Raw genomic sequence first — 23,232 nt, 5'->3', positions numbered from 1 at the left:
ATAGAGATGCTATGAGTGGGTTTGTGCTACGTGACTTCTCTCTGGGAGCTCTTGCAGCCAAGGTGCACCACTTCGGACAGGGTTTTTAGTGAACTGTTTTAACCAAGACCAGGATGATTAAAGGCAGCTTGGATTAGTTGTTCTAAAGTATTTCCTAGCCTAACTTTTTGCCTCTCTTTCTCCTGCCAACACTGTAGAATGAGCCAGAGCCAGCTGTTCGTAAGAGCTACCAGGCTGTGGAGAGAGATGGGGAAATTATCCGGGTACGAGATACAGTCCTTTTGAAATCAGGACCGCGAAAGAAATCTATGCCTTATGTGGCAAAGATATCGGCGCTGTGGGAAGACCCAAAAACAGGTACTGGGCAGAAAGCCAGAGTACATTATGTTCACCCTCTGTCTGTCAAATCCCAAAGAACTGAGTGGAAATGGGTTAATGGCAGAATTGAGTAGCGGACGCTAATTTGCCAGAATAACTCACCACTACTGGTTTGGGTGATAAAGGGAAGGAGCTAGGTAATCAGAGCCCTATAGCTGTGCATGGTGAACTCTGCTACAGGAACTGAAATTTCATCTTTTTAGTCATTGACTCAGAATCAGTAATTGTCCTGAAAGCATCTGTACAGATCTACCAACTAAAGATCTTTGCAATAATTTCTCCCACGTGATTTAGTAGGAGCAGGTATCTCATGAACCACTAATTGTGCAGATATTCTAAACAGTTTGTAATCTGGGAGATGAAGCATTGATTTGTAGCTGCAGAAGTTCTTGATATTAGCACTGAAAATCATGTAATAGGGACAAGCTGAATGGTAATTGGAATAGTGTGATTTTGATTGTAAGATCCCATATCTGACAGGTCTCCAGGGCTAGAGCCTAATTCTTTGTCTAAGTTGGAAGCTTAGTATGCCAAATGGTACAGAGCAAGTCATACCCCTGACAGCTTGTGAAATAGCAAAACTTAAGATGGTAAGGCCTCTGCTGGTACCATGGTAGTAGTGCTCTTTTTGAATTTGTCCAGGACTAAATATTGCAAGTCCTAAATCTTGGACCCGTGTACTTGACAAATCCCAGTTCAGCTGCTATTTTATATTTGAATAAAACAGTTTGGCTTTGTTGACTAGTGACCTCTTCATCTGGGACTGTGAATAGTTATTAGGTGGTGAGGGTACAATGGAATAGTGACACCACTTGTTTTACCTAGTCAATTGCTATAACAAAAGGAAACTCAGCTCAACATCAAATATTTATCACGGTATAGCTGCAGTTAGGTGAGAGCTATGGAAATACGAGGGCTGATGGATGAAACAGGAGAGCTGAAACTGGATGGTGACACTCCTTAATGCGTGTTTTCATCACTGACTTCAAAATGTCTCTTGTCTCCTTCCAGGGGAGCTAATGATGAGTCTCCTGTGGTATTACAGACCGGAGCACACTCAGGGAGGTCGCAATCCCAGCATGCATCAGGTGAGCAATCCCAAATACCTAGTTGGGATGGTTAGGGGATATTTGGCAAGGATCAACTCTATTCCAGGGAGATGGGACTGGAATGAACATCCCTGCTCAGCATTTATGCTTAGCCCTTCATAACACACAGAGACAGGATCCTTGTCACACTGGTCTCCTGGCTGCTCCACAGATGCTGACATATTTTTGGGTTGAATGGGTAAAACCAGTGTGTTTCACGTAGGACACAAGCAATCTAATGCTGTGAGTTACAAGGATGGGTGGTAACAGAAGTATCTGTACCTTTCACAGGACCTTCTTTGCTTTAAAATTTACTATTTTCTCTGGTCTGAAAACAGTCCTATGCCACTTTATCAAAAGAGGCTATTTGACTTTAGCTAGGGGAAGGTGCACTGTGTTGGGAATCAGAAAATGCTGTGTTTTGTATTAAATCAAGACTGAATGCCTTTCAAAAAGATAGGCTTTGGTTCAACCAGAAGTTATGAGCTCGATGCAGGAATTACTGGGTGAGAATCTCTGGCCTGTGTTATGTGGGACATCCGACTTAGGTGATCTGAATGGGTCCCTTCTTTCCTTAAATCTATGAATTGAATTGACTTTCTATGAAAAACTCCTCTTTTAGGGGATCAGTCCAGTCCCTCTGGCCTGAAATTAGACATACTAGACCAAAAGCTCCTGTTCCCTTTTTGTATAATGTGAAAGTAAATCTGTATAGGGCAGAAAAGGGTGGATTTATTAGGAGGGTTAAAAACAGACTTCAGAGGGACACTGTGCTCCTTCTGCACAAAGGGTTCACTTTTAAAAGTAAAACTTGTGACCCAGAGTGTCTTCAAACCCAGGCCTGTTGCTCTGCTTGGTTTTGCCTGGGGGGGAAAGGTACATTTTTAAACCAAAAGAGCACAGAGATTAGAGAAGAAATGAGTTCCTGCCATTTTTCCATCCAACAAAAAGTCCACAATGTGCTGTTTTTAAATTCCATTCAGTAGTTGTGCATGCCACGTGTACAATCCCCAATTTTCTTTTGGAAACGAGTTTGGTACCTTGTGACGTTTTAGTCCACAAATGAAATCTGAGGGTATCTAGCTGCATTTTAGTGCGTAGAGAGCAAGAAGTTGGGTTAGGGAGGAACTACCTCACTTTCCTCCTCCCACACCTGTCTTGCTATACAAAAACTGCTTTAAAAGGAGAAGTTCCACTGGACTGAGTAGGTAGAATAGGCTTGCCAAGGATGACTCAGGTAAACTTGATGCAAGGAGGAAACCAAAACATTCACACACCTCTACGGGTTGGGGTTTGTTTGTTGGTTAGTTTTTTGTTGCTTGTCTAGTTGTTGATCACGTTCCCAGACTCTGACCCTGCTCCTGAGGCTGTAGTGAAGCCTGTCCTCCGCCTACCCTGCTTCCCTAGGGCTCCAGGCGAAACAAACCCTGAAGCACATTCCTGGCTGCTGCTTCCAGGCACTTACACAACAGCACCCTTATTACCCCAGATCCTCTTTGCTTCTGATTGCCACACCTAATGCTCACTAAATTAGCTCCAGCTGGGTTGGCCTATGCCCAGTGGCAGCACTTGTCAACCCCTCCCTAACTGCTTCAGATGCACCCTTTTGAGACTCAGACTGGGGAGAAGAGGCTACTAGCTCTTTCAGTTGCTGGGGGAGAGTTGGAGAAGAAAAGGGGACAATTTATTTAGTCTGAGACTGATCACTACAGTAATTTAGAGGCTAGTGGGAGAGGTTGGCTAAGTACCATTCATACTCCATTCATATCATTTATTTGTGAAAATGAATCAGAAAAGATTTCCAGGGCAGGGAAGAGAAAACTGAGACTGTCCCCCAGGGTATTGGAAATGGGGGAGGAAGAGAGCTTCTGCCTAAGTTGCTAAACAAAGGGGGGGATTGTAAGAAGGTTCCTTCTTTGCCATGCAATTTCTCCAGTCTTCCCACATGCAGTTCTAAAGGTCTGACACTGGGATTGGATGGGATGAAAAATTCTGTCTTTGCTTTGGATTTCTTTGCATCTTGGGCCTTGTGTAGTATCTCCCCTGAGAGACATTAGAGGACATTTTCCCCTCTAAGCTGTCTTCTTGCTGAGTCTGGTATTGGAAGAGCATTTTTTGAAAAAGCTGCATTCATATTGCTCAATGCAGCGTTCTGAAAGGTCACCTGGTGAGAAGCACTTATCACAATATAAGTCACAGCCTCTCAATTGCATTTGAAATGAGAGATTTGGTTATAAGCAGTATCTCTGAGCCGCCTGATGGTGGCAGCTGTCTTACTGAACAGTGATATTTGCAATACATGTGGAGACCTGACAATATAAAGTAGAATGGTGGTGAGTTTATGTGATGGGAAAGCTATAACATTTTGGTCAAATGTTAAACAGTGAAGTTCTTTTGGTCACTAAAACAATTAGGCTATAAAATTGTAACTGTAAATTGTTTGGGTTAATTGCAACATCTGACTTATAGGGGGTTGTGCTTTCTCTTTAAGAAGCGTGTTGTTGCATGTGTGCATAGCCTTTCTCTTCTTTAAGGAGAGTATACCTAGGACTGCTTTGTCTCTCTAAGCGCTCCTGTCCAGTTGAGTGACTGTCCCCATTGTATATCCGTTTGCAGAACGAGATCTTTGCATCCCGACATCAGGATGAAAACAGTATTGCCTGCATTGAGGAAAAGTGCTATGTTCTGACCTTTGCAGAGTACTGCAGGTAGGTGGTGCTCTTAAGTTGCAAAAGCAACAGCAAGTTATTTCTGTATCACCAGTTCTTTTCAACATTTCTATTACCTGACCTCATTCAGCAGAACTGCGTGTGCTTTGCAGCCTACCTCTCCTAGGTAAACTTGCGGTACATGTAGTGAATGAGAGGGCTGTGCTAATCTAGGAGTGTTTGTCATGCTCTAGCTCTTTGGGTATCTCTTTGCTTTGTGTTTTATAAACACTTTAAGTGGTTTATAAGTGTTTACACATGCATGACCTTTCTACTACAGAACATGCTCATCAGTAGACACAGTAAAACACAGTAACATTTCAGTTACAACACTGGAGTGTAATAGAGAAACCCATACAATATTGTACATTTCCTCCACATGCACATGTGCGCTCCAAGTTCGACTAAAATGCATATGCCTAACGTGTTTGCTGTCCTTATCGCTCTTTGTAGACGTGCCTATAGTATCAGGTGTTTTGGTAATTAGGTCACCCAATATAGTGACTAGAGAAGTATTTAACTGACCTTACGGTTTAATTTTTGCTATTTTTAATCAGTCTGAGTGACCAAGGACTTCAGAGTATCTGTATTTTCTAACAGATTGCACCATTTAAAGTAACAGTGGCAAAATAGAAATTAGCTCTAAAGTCCAGACCATAGGTTATTAAAATGGAAAATAACCCTTTAAAAATGTATCCTATTTTATGTGCTTTTACTGTGTGCTGTTGGTTGCATTGTATGCTTTGCTCATCTTGGGCAGTAAAACTAGCTTAGCCAGTTTCATGCTGTTCCTTATGCTGTGTTCCAATGCTTCACTGGGTTTCTAAGAATGAAGGTCATTTCCTACAATAGTTATTTTTAATTAAACAAACTTATACTGATTTTACAAAAGTTCTTTTGCACACCATGTACATCCTGGTTCTGAACTACATGCTGCTGTTTTAATAACTCACTCCCCGAAAAAGCAGACATGAGTGACTGGGAATAATATACCCATTGGGCTTCTGCACTGGTTTGAAACTTCTGGACAGGAGTTCCATTTCCCTGTGGCATGGCTTGACAGAGGCAGGCGGATGTTACATTAAAGCAATTAGAGCAGCGCTGAACTATTTAGAATTTGCCTTTATGGAACTGCAATAAAAGTGGAATAAATCCACTCTGAGTAATTGGGGAATTAAAATCATTTGGAAAGACCACTTTCTGTCATTTTCCTTTTGGTATAACTTACCTTTCAGAAGGACTTGCTAAAGTGAGTCATAGAATGAAAACGTAGTAAAGAAAAGCTTGTGTACACAGTGAGTCCCTGGAAAAAAGAAACCAGGATGTTCTTACAAATGTGCTTGGTATGTCCAGATAAAAACCACCAGCAAAAGAGGACAGGTTTGTTCCTACTCTAATTGCTTTGAACCTGTGAAGTTGCATCAGCTCTGACATGAAGCTGCTGTGATTGGAATACAGCCTTTCTTCATAAATTACGGTATGCTGAGGGGTTGCCCATTTCAGAAGCCACAGGGGCTATTCCTGACTCACTGGCCACATGCTGAGATATTTTTACTGCACAGTGGAGCCAACTTGACAAATTTTGTACTAATTGGACCTGTTGGCGGTGTTCCTTGGAAATATGCCTCTCTGCACACTGTACAAGCGGTCCATTGCTGACCTGTGCTAAACTGGTTTGAATGCTCAGGGAGTCTAAAGACATCAGCAAAGGCAGTGGGAAGGTGTTTTCACAAACTGGTCAGCAAAGCTGAATTCACTGGCTCAGAAGAACCTCCTATACGGATTCTTGTTCAGATAACCACTGTTGCACAATGTGTCTTTGAAACCACTAGAACTGATAAGTAGCGTGATCTGTGGTATCCATTCAATTGAGATCTTGCAGATATCCTCCCCCATTCCTAAGTGCCTCTATACAGGTGAGAGTTCAACCAGCTGGGTTAGTAAGCAGATGCCCAAAATTACTTAAGCTTTGTTTATGGTGATTCCATCCCAGTGCTACCACAGTCGTTGCAAAGTAAGTGTTTGAACTCAAGCTAGATAGGAAGGAGATCTTACCTGTGGATGGAGGATTTTGCTGCTTCATTGGCAGCTCTGTCTCTGGGGTATGTACCAAGCACAATGAGAAGAGTTCTCACCATGAGAATCGTGTTCAATCACAATCTGATCACCGAAGCCCATGTTTCATCAGTGGTCAATAGTTGTTTGTTTGGTTTTAATCTTCAAAATATTTCAGATGTAGGCGCTTTCTTCCTGATGTCAGCCTTAGCATGGAGATGCCAGCCTTTGATCTTTAGGCGGGATTACTGGTATGTGCGCACTTGTGCCCTTAAACCGCTCCAGCTCTGCAGCTATTGCAGAACAAGCTTGGCTACTGTGCAGGAGTCTTCGCCTACAAGTTTTACACCCACGTTCCATAGGTTTCTCACTTGCAGAACAGGCAGCTAGTGTATCATTATTTTATGGCTATACTCATATAGCCTCATGTAAGAGGGCTCTTCTACGTCAGGTATTGTCTGCTTATGTCCTGCTGCTACAGCTGAGCTCAGTGAGGTTCTTACAGCAGCTTCGCTACAAATAAACCCGAGAAAGTACAGAAGGCAGGACCTTCTCTGCAGGGCCAGGAATGCTGTCCTTTTCAACATGCCCCACTGAATGTTTGTGTCATCCCACGGGGCAAGGCTCAAGGTTTTTTATTTTACTTGGTGTTTGGGTGGCATGCTTTGTTCTGCTCCTGATCTCAGCTCTGTTTGTGCATGTTCTCTCCATTCGAGCTCAAATGTTTATATTTTTAAGGTGCCCAGGAGCCTTCTGCCATGAGTGCTTATAAATTAAAACACTGTGGTATAATTATCAGGTTGACTGGCTGGTGAATCGTTTTATACGCACACATTTTTTTCTGCAAATGTCCAGTCATTGTTTTAAAGTACTATAATGCACTAGGGCATATTCCTCCTCCTGCACCAGGCTCACAAACGGCAGGTGTTGTTCCAGAGTATCCAACTCCAGTATGCGTTAATTTAAGTTTGTTTTGTCATCCTGCAGGACCAGTAGAAGGCCTTGTTGACTCAGAGAATGGAGTGTTCTGTGACCTGGCTTCTGTTCTTGCTTAATCACCTTTATTTGAGCAATAATTTTTTTCCAGTGCTGATCAACAGAAATAAGGCAAAGGTGGTTAAACAATGCAGATTAACTGTTGTAATCCTCCGTACTGTAAAACTGTACAGAATCTACCAGCCAGGAAATCTAAACTATTGTGCTATTTGGTAAAGCTCAGAGTAGTTATAACTTGTAAACCAACCTCTAGATCTTTTTGGAGAAAGGATAGTTCTATTCCAGAATCCATAACTTTATCCTCCCCACTCCTGCAGTAGCCTGGCAGGAATATACTATAATGGGTGTAACCCTAAGGAGCAGAAAGAGATTATAGTCTCTTCCAGCAGGAGGCCTTAGCAGGAAAAGTGAAAGCTTGAGCAGTGAAGGCACTAAATGAAGGTTCCCTGTGACTTTTTGTATTTAATCACATTGCAGATTTTGTGCCTTGGCAAAGCGTCGTGTCGAGGGGATCCCAGGCAGGAAAACAATGATGGTTCCTCCGTCAGAAGAGTATTCCACCCCTCCACATCGCAAGGTGCCAGAGGACACTGATCCTGATCTGGTTTTCCTCTGCCGCCATGTCTATGATTTTCGACATGGGCGCATCTTGAAGAATCCGCAGTAGCAAAACTCTTCAGTCCAGCTATGGTGATGACAAATGGCACCAGAGAGCCAGTGGCAGGTTGACTGTCTGGGACATCCATGCATGCTCAGCAACTTTTCTAGTACTGCTTGCAGGCCAGAAGGAACATCCAAGCACTCTGTCCTCAAAGACTGAAAAGATTTCCGCATTCAGGAACAGATCCCTGTCAAGGAAGGCCAGCAGTTCAAAGCACAGCACTTCATTAAAGAGGATAAATTAAAATATATACCTATAAATAAATATATGTATATAGATATAGGTACTTGCATATGTAAATCTATATCTATATATGTATATAGAGATGCATATATTGAGAGGGGTTTTGCAGGGGAGAAAAGCCAGTATACTAAATCCAAAGCCATCATTGGTGGGGGTGGTCAGAATATGTAGGAGGGATGCTGTGGTGCAGGTATGAGTCAAGCTGTGATAGGTCCATGGTTTTCATGTCCTGATGTGAAGAGAGAGGGCAAAGCCCGGTTCATTTGCATGGTGCAGGATAGTCATGCTTGCCCAGCAGAAAAGGCAGGGTGTGGGGATTCTTGATGTCACTGCTACTTCAAAATCCAGTAATTCCTCGTGAAGTTGTGCCAGGTGCAGTGTGGCTGTCTGCCGTATTGAATAGTTTTTGCTTTGTAAAGGGAGAGGGACTCCTTTTCCCTATATAGTTTTTCTGCCGTCTATGATTTACTACCCAGATTAGGGCCTGTAGGCAGCACCGTGAACTCTGTTTCAGCTCCAAAGCAGAAAACGGGGCGAGGGATAGTAGGTCTTACCTCACGCCTTTATGGAAAGCTTCATGTCTGTCAGAGGTCCTTGGCCAATAAGGCACGCTTCCAGCAGACACGTACTGTTGTAAGATATGGAACACACGAGGTTTGCTCTGTAGGTGAAAGCCATGCTTTTCTTCTCTTCAGGATACTTGTCTCCTTGCCCTCCTTGACATCAGAGGCTATCCCTAGCAGTATAAATGGTTTATTCTCTCCCTTCCAAGTTCAGTTTTCTTTGCTGTAGTTTAGTCCATATAGAATCTAGATGTGCACATTCCACCATAGGTGGGTAAGCTAGAGGCAGGGGAAGAAATGAAAAATATTTCCTTTGGCCATTTCATCCTAAAAATGTCACCTGACACGATTGTTTTGGTCTTGGGCATGGTCATACTGCTGAGAAAATTAGCAGGGCTCTCTTTTGGTACTGCCTTCCATCCTCCTCCCCTACCACTTATACTGACATCTGAACATGCTCACCAGGGTGGCTTGGTTGCTTCTGAAAGGAACTGACCAATGAGAGGTGTGCGTTGTTGAAAAATGCTACCTGATTCCTACAGATGCTTTTGCCTCTTGCCTTATGTGTATAGATCCTAGAGATACTTTAGTTTATCTTAACACAAACTATTGAAGTTAATTCTAAAGAAAACCAAAGGACAGCGTAACAGAGTCCATTGAATCAGTCACACAAAGCTGGGAATCCATTTGTAGATTGCACTAATTTAAAGAATGAGAATCAACACTGTATCAATCCATGTACCTGCTGACTGCTGGAGTCACTCATTTAAACTAGGGACCTGCATTTTCAGTTTTGGGGGTGCCTGAACTAGTGTTAAACAATAGAAGTGTTCCTACTGCTTTAACGTTGTTGTCCTTTAAGTGGAAGTAGCACTACCTGTACTCACCATGGACACTGACGGAGCTGGAATCAAGGGGATTTCCCTCTTGCTCTGATCACTGAGGCTACGCCTACCTGGCCTGGAGAAAATATCCCTACCACATTCAATTCCGTTAAGTGAAAATAGTGCAGCCTGTGTTTCTGTTAGTACAGGCATTATCCATAGATTTGCTCTACATACCAAAGAGGGGAATGTTTATGGAAGGACAAGAGGATCTCGAAAGAAGATGGGAAGGTCTGAGGCCCATGAGGGCCATGCCTGGAAGTGTGGCACATGTTCACCTGGTCTCAGTGGACAATTCCTGCTCAGTATTCCAGAGGATGATGAAAAATTCCAAAGTCCCTGCCAGTGCACCCCAGAGAAAAACTCCCAAGCCTTCATTTTCAAGAGGTTTAACATTAGGCACCTGAGCACAGATCCATAATTTAAGCATCTAATCCCACTTATACCTCAAGGTACTGTTGGTGTCAAGTAATTGTCTGTGTTTTCCTTAACAGTTACTTGGAATAAGGAGGTCAGGCCATTGGCACTACAGAGCGCATTTCACTACAGCATCAGGGCAGGGTCAGGAGGAACCTCAGGGCTCTCACTTGGCCAAGTGAGAAGCATCATAGAGGGGATGTTCACTGGTTCTAGATGGGAGGACGGTACAGCTCCTGCTCCCTCATAGTAAACAGTGGTGTGTTTGTGGAGCAATATTGTAGTTTCTGTAGCTGCTGCCTGCCCTTCTGGTCCCATGGTGAGAGGTAGTTTTTGTGGCTACAGGGTGAAAAGGGGTGCACAGGGAAAATGGAGCAGTGGGACTAATACAGGGGAAACAGCCCAGATTGATGATAGGAACCCTTATATGGACGAGCTGATATGTCCTTAGTCAGATTTGGGACCCCTTGGAGAGCCATCCTGAGTAGGATCAATGGGGTCAGGGACAGTCCATGCTAAGATGTCTGGGGATCCTCTTTTGCAAAAGGAGTAGCTTTATTTACTGATGTCGTGACTGGGTTTCTCAAGCCCTCCTACTAATTCAAATCTGCACACTACTGCAAAGTCAGTAAAGCGTTTACTATCCAGCCTCAGAAACCACAGTCACTTGCTGAAAATCTTTCTTCTCCTGGTTCCTCCCTTCCCGCTCCCTCACCTGTCCTATCTCCTTTCCAGGGGCGGGAAAAGAAATCCAACTTGCCCAAAGGGGAGAGGAAAAATTGTATTTACCCAGGTTCTGGGATGTGCTGTCATGCCTGTCCGGAGAGGAGAAATCCTGTCTCTTCTGATGTTATGTCAGAATCTGCTTCAGGCCAAGAACATTGTTCAAGACTCACATGGTTGCTTATGCTGTTGTGCAAACAGCATGTAAATGAATCAAAATGTCTTATCCATAATGAGAATATTTCATGCTTTTTTAATCTATTAGATATGGAAATATTTTTTGAAACTGAAAATGCAGTCGGTAGAATTTAAATTGAAATGTAATACATGTAAAATATATTTTAGTTGAGAATTTTGTAAAATGCACTTTTTTGTGTCTCTTCCCTGGTTTCCCAGATCTGTATTTCAGTGTTTACAGATGGAATGAGAGCATTCCCTATACCCTCCTTCTGTGAGAAAGATATATTAGAAGTAATTCTTAAAAAATAAATTTGAAAAATTGTATTGATTTAGAAAACAAATGTCAAGTGTTGTGCAGTTTTTATTTTCCGCAGTCACTCAGAATTCCATATGGCTTCCAGCACTGGCCAGTTTTCAGGCCGGGGGGCTCTTTGAACAATTTAAGAGGAGAATTGAGTAGATGCCAGTAATTCAGGAACCAGAAGCGAGCAAGATTGAGTCAGTTAGGAGCAGATGTTAATGTGCGACCTTGGTATGTGTGATTGATGGGAAACTTGCAGTTGGGAGCGAGGGGTGGGGGGGTACTCATGGAGGTGTGGATGTCTGTAGGGTTGTAGAATGAGCCCACAGAGGGATAGGGAAAGTAGTTCGGTATCTTTATGTGTGTCGAGAGCTACCCAAGGAGGAAGATGCTGAGTGAGCACCAGATGGGGGCCTTGTTTTTTTAATCTGGTTTCCCATGGCCTCCATCCCAGAAGTATCTGAGAGAGGATGTCTTCCTCTCAAATGAATTAAAAATAAAAAAGAAGTTGACTTCTTAGTGGTAAAAGCCAAAACCCCTCAGCCTCCAAGTCCTGTGCCTTCAGACCACCAGACGGAAACACCCACTGGAACAGACGCATTCAGCAAAGCAAAGCATTCTGAGGGATGACAGAGTGGGTGACAGCTCCCTTGTGAGCGGGGGGAGGGAGGGAGAGTCCCTTCAACATCACCAAGAGATCAGTGGATGTCTGTAATTTGTATTACAATACCGCCTAGAGGCCCCAACTGTGACAGATAGACCCTGTTGTGCTGGGCACTGTACATGCACATAGTGAGAGACTGTCCCTGTCCCAAAGAGCTTACAGTCGAAATAGACAGGACAAAGAAAGGGTGGAGAGGAAACAGAGGCAGAAGGGGTGAAGTGACTTGCCTATGCTCACCCAGCAGGTCAGTGGCAGGGCTGGGAATAGAAGCCAGGTCCTCTGACTCCTAGGCTGGTGCTCCATCCACTGGACTCACTTTCTTTGTCTATTGCTCTGTGTGCAAATCTAAGTGTATCTAAATAGGGCTGGTTTATTTAATGCAAATTAAATATTGTGTCTTCTTTGAGTCTGTTGGCAGGTTCGCTGTGGGAATTGGATCCACTGGAGAGGAACTTCGTCCATTTCAGCAGGTTGGAGAAAGCTTGGAGATTGAGGTGGTTGCGGAAATGGGTTTTTAAGGCCGCTAGTTGGGTGGGAAAACTTGGCATTGCAGGTTATGTGGCTGTGCACCATCCGGTGACTAGGCCACCGCTATCTATTGGCAAAGCCACCAGCAGTCAGTGAAGGCACAAGGAGGGGGAGATGCACGCAGGGAGTTAGCTAGTGATCATCCTGAGCCACGAAGCTCTATACTTATTTTAATTTCTGTATTTTGAAAATACTACAGTGTTGGACATCTCTGGACTTGCCAGTTTGTGCATGGTCCATTTCCTAAGTGTGTCATACTGTTTGTCAAGAGCTGCGTTCACAAACTCTTCACTACTTCTGAATTGTTCAAATGTCTCCTTTTATTTTCCTTTTCATGCACAGATCTGGAGAGGCATTGGGCATCACAACCATCAAAGAGCATTTATTGATGGTGTCCTCGCTCATCAACTAGTAATGGACCTAATTTCTGATTTTCTGACTTTCCCCATGTTAGTAATACCCTTTCTGACACACACACCCCCACCCACACACACACCCTTACCCTCTTTGGCTGCTCTAATCCTGCATTTTTGCTGCCTTTATCTTTTCTCTGCAGCATTAACTGAGTATATTCTCTTTTGCTTCTGTCTCACTTCCAAGGAAGGCTTCTATTATACCCCAGATCTCTGATTAGTCCTTGATAAAGCCATATTGGCCATGCCTTGCTGTGTTCTTTTACAGTGGAATAGTAGCTTGTGTATTCGTTCGTTCTCTGGTGTGTGTGCTCTCTCTCAAGTGTCTTCATTTCTTGTTCCTGCAGACAGTAGCACCAGGCTCAGGCAAGGAAGCATTCTATATGGGCAGCCACCTGCACCAGGAAACTGGTGAGTGATCCCATGGCCTTTTCCTCAGTGGCTACCTCCATGTGTAAAAACGCATCTGCAGCGGGGTGTGATGCTGTCATCTGCCAGTGTCACAGTCCAGGAGGTCTCTACAGCAATCTTATAAAACCGGGTTTACGCTCTAAAAGAAGAAAATGCCTCCAATGGAGAGGGCCCCAAAGGGCAGAGGCGAGTATAGTTTTGTATATCTTGAGACGGTTTGAAGTTTGGGATTTTGGGGAGGAGACGGGAAGTAGGACTTTTGATGGGTGCTTGACTATTGGGTAGGTCTGCCATCTGGTGGCAGACTCATGACTGGGAGGCATAGCCAGAGTGTTATGTGTGGTAGTGAGGGTAGGAACTGATCTAGCTATCATCAACATTACTTTAAAAGGAGCCAAATCCTGGAGTCCTTACTCAAGTTACCAAAAACAAACAAAAAAAAACCCCAAACCCTCTTCCCCCTCCCTCCCCACGAGACCTTTGTTTTGAGAAGGACTGAGAACTGCAGGCTTGGCCCATAGCGCCTATAGCTGTATCACACCCACCAAGCATAGCTCCCTGGAGAAACACTGCTGCTGGATGGCCAGGCCGGCACAGCAGGGAGCGGAGATCATTGGGATGGGGGTCAGTGCCTTGAGCTACCTACCTTGAGGTCTGATGAAAAGAACCAGGAAGATCTCCAAAACTCAGCAGTGCCTTGAGTGCTGCTCCATGAGGCTCAGCCAAGCCCCTCAATCTGGGCAGACACAGAGCAGTTTGGATTACGGGGTGATTTCCTCTCTGAAGGCCCTTGGAAGTGGAAAGGGCAATTTATAGACATGATGGACTGTTTTTCATTAATGGGAGCTGGACCCCTTACACAAGGGAAGGGAGAGAATGAGTCCTGGGAACAAGACAAGGGAGGAGGGGAAAAAAAGAATCGATGTCTGTTACAGACACTGAATTAGCACCTCAGTATACAGCCGGGGTGGGGGGGGGGGGGAATTGGTGTGGTTTGTGGGAGAGATGGTGGGGTAGCACACAGTAACCACATACAGTATGTGCAAAATGCCTCAGACCCCAGCCCAGCATGTCATAAATACAGTGGGTGGTGTAACCAGCTTCTGGTGAGGGCAGTCCTCTCGTCTTTCACTCCAGAACTCCAGTGATGCATCCTATCTTTAACCCCATCAGTGCCACGGGAGGCTATTCTGTAGCCCATACACTCACTACTACCCACTCCTCACATATTAACTGTCCTTGCCAATTTCAGGTCCATGGGGGTGCTATGTAGGCAGATAGTGAGGATATAGAGAAACAACTTGCAGGTCTGTGAAAGCTCAGCACAGACCTCTGTGGACTGAACAATGACTTTTCTTGTGGATTTTTAGAGCTGCATTTTGAGTGTTGTGGATCCCAGTTCTGGGCTGTCTCTTTTTGTGCTGTCGTAAAAGAATACTCGTTTTTTTTGTTCACCTGTGGATACAATTAAATTATAAGTTTATCTAGGTTGTTGGGCAAAGGTAATGTTATGGAGTTGTAGGAGATAATCCATAGAGACAATTCCAAATTATAGAACACTTCCTGATATTGATGGAATCCAAGTGAAATTCAGTAAACATTATCACGGTAACCTGAGCTTGCAAGTATGCGCAAGCACAGTGCACTGGTGCGAAGACTGTTTTGAAGCATGGTAAGTGAAGACATGCGGTGCTGAGACACAATTTTGCTTGCTGGAGTAATGCTGTGTGGACAACCAGCCATGTTTGTGTAACCAGATTCAGACATGCTCTGGTGCAGTGTGGATAGGCCCTCCCTGGCTTTTTAGAAAGATGCGGCTGCAGCTCCTGAGCTGCTTTTAAAGGGAATCTTCTCATCCAAAATGGGAAACGACTTCCTCGGAAGGAGGACTGCGGAAAGCTTATTATTGAGGTTACAGGGACAAACCCGATGTGTAAAAAGAACAGTAAATATGGCAGGCGACCAGCTTGGCTTAACAGTGAAATCCTTGCTGATCTTAAACACAAAAAAGAAGCTTACAAGAAGTGGAAGATTGGACAAATGACCAGGGAAAAGTATAAAAATATTGCTCGGGCATGCAGGAGTGAAATCAGGAAGGCCAAATCACACCTGGAGACGCAGCTAGCAAGAGATGTTAAGAGTAACAAGAAGGGTTTCTTCAGGTATGTTAGCAACAAGAAGAAAGTCAAGGAAAGTGTGGGCCCCTTAGTGAATGAGGGAGGCAACCTAGTGACAGAGGATGTGGAAAAAGTTAATGTATTCAATACTTTTTTTGCCTCTGTCTTCACGAACAAGGTCAGCTCCCACACTACTGCACTGGGCAGCACAGCATGGGGAGGAGGTGACCTGCCCTCTGTGGAGAAAGAAGTGGTTCGGGACTATTTAGAAAAGCTGGACGAGCACAAGTCCATGGGGCCGGATGCACTGCACCTGAGGGTGCTAAAGGAGTTGGCAGATGTGATTGCAGAGCCATTGGCCATTATTTGAAAACTCATGGTGATCGGGGGACGTCCCGGACGACTGGAAAAAGGCTAATGTAGTGCCCATCTTTAAAAAAGGGAAGAAGGAGGATCCTGGGTACTACAGGCCAGTCAGCCTCACCTCAGTCCCTGGAAAAATCATGGAGCAGGTCCTCAAGGAATCCATTATGAAGCATTTGGAGGAGAGGAAGGTGATTAGGAACAGTCAGCATGGATTCACCAAGGGCAAGTCATGCCTGACTAATCTAATTGCCTTCTATGATGAGATAACTGGCTCTGTGGATGAGGGGAAAGCGGTGGACGTGTTGTTCCTTGACTTCAGCAAAGCTTTTGACACGGTCTCCCACAATATTCTTGTCAGCGAGTTAAAGAAGTATGGGCTGGATGAATGGACGATAAGGTGGATAGAAAGCTGGCTAGATTGTCGGGCTCAACGGGTAGTGATCAATGGCTCCATGTCTAGTTGGCAGCCAGTATCAAGTGGAGTGCCCCAAAGGTCGGTCCTCGGACCGGTTTTGTTCAATATCTTCATTAATGATCTGAAGGATAGTGTGGATTGCACCCTCAGCAAGTTTGCAGATGAGACTAAACTGGGAGGAGAGGTAGATACATTGGAGGGTAGGGATAGGATACAGAAGGCCCTGGACAAATCGGAGGATTGGGCCAAAAGAAATCTGGTGAGGTTCAACAAGGACAAGTGCAGAGTCCTGCACTTAGGACGGAAGAATTCCATGCACCGCTACAGACTAGGGACCGAATGGCTCGGCAGCAGTTCTGCAGAAGAGGACCTAGGGGTTACAGTGGACAAGAAGCTGGATATGAGTCAACAGTGTGCCGTTGTTGCCAAGAAGGCCAATGGCATTTTGGGATGTATAAGTAGGAGCATTGCCATCAGATCAAGGGACGTGATCATTCCCCTCTATTCGACATTGGTGAGGCCTCATCTGGAGTACTGTGTCCAGTTTTGGGCCCCACACTACAAGAAGGATGTGGAAAAATTGGAAAACGTCCAGCGGAGAGCAACAAAAATGATTAGGGGACTGGAACACATGACTTATGAGGAGAGGCTGAGGGAACTGGGATTGTTTAGTCCGCGGAAGAGAAGAATGAGGGGGGATTTGATAGCTGCTCTCAACTACCTGAAAGGGGGTTCCAAAGAGGATGGATTTAGACTGTTCTCAGTGGTAGGAGATGACAGAACAAGGAGTAATGGTCTCAAGTTGCAGTGGGGGAGGTTTAGGTTGGATATTAGGAAAAACTTTTTCACTAGGAGGGTGATGAAACACTGCAATGCGTTACCTAGGGAGGTGGTGGAATCTCCTTCCTTAGAAGTTTTTAAGGTCAGGCTTGACAAAGCCCTCGCTGGGATGATTTAGTTGGGGATTGGTCCTGCTTTGAGCAGGGGGTTGGACTAGATGACCTCCTGAGGTCCCTTCCAACCCTGATATTCTATGATTCTAAGGGATCTGGGGGTCATAGTGGATCACAAGCTAAATATGAGTGAACAGGGTATGTTGCGCACACACACAAAAAAGCAAACATCATTGTGGGATGTATTAGCAGGAGTGTTATAAGCAAGACACGAGAAGTAATTCTTCCACTCTGCTCTGTACTGACTAGGTCTCAGCTGGAGTATTGTGTCCAGTTCTGGGCACCACATTTCAGGAAAGGTGTGAACAAACTTGAGAGAGTCCAGAGAAGAGCAACAAAAATGATTAAAGGTCTAGAAAACATGACCTATGAGGGAAGATTTGAAAAAAATGGGTTTGTTTAGCCTGCAAAAGAGAAGACTAACGGGGGACATGATAATAGTTTTCAAGTACATAAAAGATTGTTACAAGGAGGAGGGAGAAAAATTGTTCTACTTAACCTCTGAGGATAGGACAAGAAGTAATGGGCTTAAATTACAGCAAGGGCAGTTTAGGTTGGACATTAGGAAAAACTTCCTACCTGTCAGGGTGGTTAAGCACTGGAATAAATTGCCTAGGGAGGCTGTGGAATCTCCATCATTGGAGATTTTTAAGAGCAGGTTAGAAAACACCTGTCAGGGACTTAGTCCTGCCCTGAGTGCAGGGGACTGGACTAGATGACCTCTCAAGATCCCTTTCAGTCCTACGATTCTATAATTCTGTACTGCCCCTACCAGCCTTCTGGTACGTTTCATTAAAGCTCCAGGGCTTTCTTCTTTGTAGGATTATGCTTTTTGCCAGAGCATACAGTGCCCTCAATTTCTTTACCAAGAATCCTTGTTACCAGTGCTGTTCCTTACAGAAAACTCTGTGCAAGTTTTACCTGTAAACCAGAAAAATTGATAGAAATGAGAGATAATGTAGGGTGAGATCAGGGAAAAAAAAAAGACTTCTTGACAATAAAATTGATTAAGCTGTGAATAGTCTCCCAAAGGAAGGAGGTAACTTCTGCATGTAACATTTAAACTGGACTGCACAGAACAGTAAGTTCAGGAGGCAGAGCCCTGCGTATTCCTGCTTCCATGACTGCAGGCTTTTGTTCCAGAATCATTGCTCTTACATTTTTTTATTTGTTTATTTCAATCCTTTTGGTTGCAAAGAGATCTTTGCAAAAGTGAATCTACTTTTACTCAGTACCTTGCTTGTTTATCTACCCGGGTCTGGAGACCGACTGAAGCAATAGCTCTAAGAGAAGTGTGTGACTAGCACTTGTTAATACTGAAAACCAACAATGACAAGATTGTCAGCATTAACTATTTAACTGTGCATTGTTTTAGCTGAAACAGCCAGGTAGTGTTTCTATCCCACAATCCCAACCACCTTCCATGCCTTCCCAAGTACTAAAAGCCCCACCAGGTCCTTAATCAAAGGCCAAATCCCCCAGCTTCCCCTTGTTACCTTCCCTAGGCATTGCCAACACAAATCCATGGCACATCGAAAACATGGGGACAATGTAAAAGAGAAGTGGATTTCGTATCAAAGCAAGCAACATGAGGAATACTGGACCTAGTCTCAATTGTTTTCATATTTATATTAAATTAACTCTTTCTGTGAACCTGATATTGGTATGGAATTTATGGCCTGACACACCAGAGGGGTTCAGCTTGCTACAGAGGTCTTTGGGGCTGCAAGCTCTGGTTGTCCCTAAGCCTCCGAGTGCCAGAAGCTGGAACTGGATTACAGGGGATGGATCACTCAATAATTGCCCTGTTCTGTTCATTCCCTCTGAAGCATCTGGCATTGGCACTGTCAGAGACAGAATACTGGGCTAGATGGGCTAGTCTGACCCAATATAGCCATTCTTATGATCACTGTACTAGGTGTGACAATTGTGCATCGCTAGAGAGATGGACTGTATGAGCTAATAGGCCAGGCAACATGTAATCTGTCAAGCTGGACCTATGTTCTCCAGCAGGACCTGTGGTTTCTCCAGCGCTGTGGTGTGGCAGGCTCAGGAGTTCATGGTGGGTTCATTTAAATAACAAATGTAACGCTTTAATGAACTAAATGACAATGATTAGCACAACCAGTGCAGTAGCCCCGTGTGCTGCTCGTTTAGATATTAAATGCATGCTGCTCCATATTTTCAGTGGGCCACATCTATAGTGAAAATGTGTAAGTACCTTGTAGAAGTTGCTGGGGGAAGCTGGAGGTTTGGGCATATTGGGCATTTGGCACCTGGGAAGGTACTGGAGGTGATTTAGGGTTATGGCACATCAGATGAATGTTGACATTTAGATTCTCATCTTAGGTTTCAGAATGAAGTCCACTAAGATAATGAGCCGGTTCAGACCTCAGAGCTGTTGTTTCATACTGTCTGCAGTCTCACAAAGACAACACTCTGTTTACATTTGCTTCATGGTTTTACGCTTTTCTTATTTTGGATATAAAATATTTTTTTTAAATGAAATTTAGTGCTCCGTGATTTAGTTGGGGATTGGTCCTGCTTTGAGCAGGGGTTGGACTAAATGACCTCCTGAGGTCCCTTCCAACCGATATTCTATGATTCTATGATAATTCTGTGGCAAGTGATGGATTCTAGGGCATGTTCTCCACCTGTAGAATGGAGAAATACAGAGGGCTTACCAATGCATCTCTGGCAGCACAAGACTCCGGGTATTTCTACAGAGCAAAAGCTGTACATCAGCTAGACTATCTGAGCTAGCTTTATTCCAGTTAGCATGCGTAATGGTAGCAGTGAAGGTAACGCAGCACAGGCTAGCAAGCCAAGTACAGAGCCAGGGTTTGGGCCAGGCTTGTATGATCTGTGCTGAAGCCCACACTGCACTGTCTGCACTGCTCGGTGACCCAAGCTAGCTCAGACGGGCAAGTCCATGCACAGCTTTTCCGCCGTAGACATAAACTCTGTGACTTGTGGTAGTTATTTTACAGGGGGTAAGGCCAGAAGGGACCACCACCTCATTTCGATAGTGGACAATTCCTGGATGCCATCGTGTTATCAAGTCAGAGAGCAAAAGCCATAAGTTGTTGGTTCCATTTAACTGCCACGACAATATGTGTAATTGTAACTGACAGTAATTGTGTCACAGCAAAGTGACAGGAGCAGTTCTGACTGTCAGATTAAAGTGACAGAATACTCCTAACAATTTTCCCACAGCTTTTTCCCATTCAAGTGACTACTGAAAAATGAGCCACAGACAAAGTAGCATGTGTAGCTGAGTGTTTTGACTGATTAAAGATGGCAGGATCAGGCGCAGAGGGAGGGAAAATCTTCCAGGAAAAAGTGTGAGCATTAGCATAGGCCCATATTAACTAATCTAGGACAACCAAGAAAGAGAAATCATGGCTTGAATAGAGGCAGATGTGCTCCTCCAGTGGCTGCGGTTGGTATGTAGCCTTTTTCTTTCTCCCTTTCAGCCAACACCATTTTCCCAGATCAATAATTGTTTAGAAACTTGAAAGTCTTATTCACAAACCCAGCACTTGTCTTCAAGAGAAGCACAACTGCATTTACTTATCATGCCTCCTTTGTTCTTTTCTGAGGTAACAGCAGCACCATCAACAGAGCTTCCTCAGAACTAATGGATGAGCACACTCAACAACTGACATCCCGCTAAGATAGAAAGCACATCCCACCAAGGCTTGAATAGCAAAACTTTAAAAATGATCTGCAAAGAATTTATTACAAATGAGCTTTTGCCTGTTTGTTTGTTTGTTTATGATGGAGAAAGAACGTCTGAAAGATTTTTCTTTTCCGTGTTTAAAAAAATAAGATCTGTTTTTGTTTTAACCCTAAGAAATATCAGGAATGCCAAGTTTTCTCTTTTCTGGTTTTATAGGAGTATTTCTTACAAGTCTCAGGGATGTTTATCATGAGCTCTAACACATTAAGGGAACAAAGAGAACCATGGGAATTAGGTACCAGTCAGTCTACTTCAATACCTGGAAAGATACTGGAACAAATTATTAATTCATTTGTAAGCACCTAGAGGATAAGAAGTTAATGTGGAATAGCCAACATGGATTTGTCAAGAACAAATCATGCCAGACAATCTAATTTCTTTCTTTGACAGGTAACTGGCCTAGTGGCTAAGGGGGAAGCAGTAGACGTGATATATCTTGATTTTTGTAAGGTTTTTGACACAGTCCCATGTGACATACTTACAAGCAAAATGTGGGGAAATGTGGTATACATGAAACTACTATAAAATGATTGCATATCTGGTTGAAAAACCATACTGAGTCACTATCAATGGTTCACAGTCAAACTATTCAATTTTTTCATTCATTATTTGGATTATGAAGTGGAGAGTATGCTTATAAAATTTGCAGATGACACCAAGCTGGGAGGGGTTGCAAGCACTTTGGAGGGGAGGATTAGAATTCAAAACAACCTTGACAAATTGGAGAATTGGCCTGAAATCAACAAGATGAAAGTCAGTAAAGATAAGTACAAAATACTACACTTAGGAAGGAAAAATCAAACACAGCTTCAAAATGGGGAATAACTGTCCAAGTTGGTAGTACTGCTGAAAAGGATCTGGTAGTTATAGAGGATCACAAATGAATGAGTCAACAATGTGATGCAGTTGCAAAAAAGGCTAGTATTGTGGGGTGTATTAACAGGAGTGTCAGATGCAGGACAGGGGAGGTAGTTGTTCTGCTCTGGGCTTGGCACTGATAAGGGGTCAGCTGGAGTACTGAGTCCAGCTCTGGGTGCCACACTTCGAGAGTTGTGGACAAATTGGAGAGTCCAAAGGAGAGCAACAAAAATGTTACAAGGTTTAGAAAACCTGACCTGTGAGGAAAGGTTATAAAACCTTGGCATGTGTAGTCTTGAGAAAAGAAGACTAAGGGGACCTGATAAGTTTTAAAATATGTTAAGGACTGTTAAAAAGAAGACTGTGATCAGTTGTTCTCCATGTCCACTGAACGTAGGACAAGAGGTAATGGGCTTAATCTGCTGCAGGGAGAGATTTAGGTTAGATGTTAGAAAAACCTTTCTAACCATAAGGATAGTTAACAAACCCATACTTTATCCAAAATGTTAATTAGTTACTGAAGTTCAATGTGTTCAGTAAAAACAAAGAAAAACCGAAAGAGTTCTAAATTATCTGGCAAAAAATCCCCTCCCCTCTCAATCGCTTAATTTTCAGTTTCTTGACTCTTACAATGTCAACATTTCACTGATTCTCCCATCACCATAGAGTCTTCCAGGCTGGAGAGGATTTGAATTTTTCATGTTAAAAAGAAAAGTGAAAAAAACAAACAAACATTTCTCAAGTCTTTGGCATCCAGACTAAGAAATAAAGGGCACAACCCCTCAATTTTTCCCTTTGCAGGCCACATTTAACAAGGAGAAAAATCCTTTTTAGTCCTTCTACTGTGTGTATTGCACTACTGTGTATTGTATGTAGAGGAACTATTCATCTCTATTCAAGCCCCACTAAGCACCATCTAACTGTCCCTCTAGCAAGCTGCATATACCCCTCACAACCAGCACAGGTTAGAGCAGTGGTTCTCAAGCTTTAGCAAACCAAGGACCCCCATTTTGATTAAAAAATTTTCACGGATCCCGAAACCCCCTGCTCAGCCCCAGGCCCTGCCCCCACCCCACCTCTTCCCACCCCCACTCCACTCCTGCTCCTCCTCTTCCCCGTCTCTTTCTGCCCCCCCTTTCTGCTTGAGTATGCCCCGTCCCCACTCCACCCCCTCCCTCCTGCACGCCACTGAACAGCTGTTTTGCAACATGCAGGAGGCACTGGGAGGGAGGGGGAGGAGTTGGTCAGCAGGGCCGGCAGCCCTGGACATGACTTGCGGACCCCCTAGAGTACCCTCACAGTCCCCCAGGGGTCCATGGACCTCAGTTTGAGAAACTCTGGGTTAGAGGATTAGAGGTGACTCTGAGCTGCAAAGTTTGGGTTTGTTCTGAACTTCTGTAGAGTTCAGGGGTGTTCAACCATTTAAAAAAAGAAGCCAGCCACAAAGTCAAAAATGTAGCTCTGAACTCCTGCAAAGTTTAGGCATGATTGGATCCAGAGTTTTCGTTCGGATCATCTATCGATCATATACTTAAAAGTGGCCAAAATGATAGGTTCCTTAATACACT

At 43.9% G+C, this 23,232-nt stretch overlaps 1 protein-coding gene across 2 annotated transcripts in view; it reads left to right on the top strand.

The window, feature by feature from the left end:
* BAHD1 (bromo adjacent homology domain containing 1) overlaps positions 1-11,168 on the top strand; it is a 65,373-nt gene extending 54,205 nt beyond the window's left edge. For both annotated transcript variants that reach the window (XM_074955702.1, XM_074955704.1), the window contains exons 4-7: positions 198-357; positions 1,390-1,466; positions 4,083-4,174; positions 7,703-11,168. In XM_074955702.1, the coding sequence (XP_074811803.1) occupies positions 198-357; positions 1,390-1,466; positions 4,083-4,174; positions 7,703-7,892 (519 nt within the window). In that variant the 3' untranslated portion in view covers positions 7,893-11,168. The remainder of the gene's footprint in view (positions 1-197; positions 358-1,389; positions 1,467-4,082; positions 4,175-7,702) is intronic.
* Positions 11,169-23,232: the final 12,064 nt, after the last annotated feature.

This window comes from Natator depressus, chromosome 6 (assembly GCF_965152275.1).
Source record: "Natator depressus isolate rNatDep1 chromosome 6, rNatDep2.hap1, whole genome shotgun sequence".
In the NCBI taxonomy this organism is placed as follows: domain Eukaryota; kingdom Metazoa; phylum Chordata; order Testudines; family Cheloniidae; genus Natator; species Natator depressus.
Note: the sequence above shows the minus strand (reverse complement) of the source record. Positions and strands in the feature narration are given on the sequence as shown.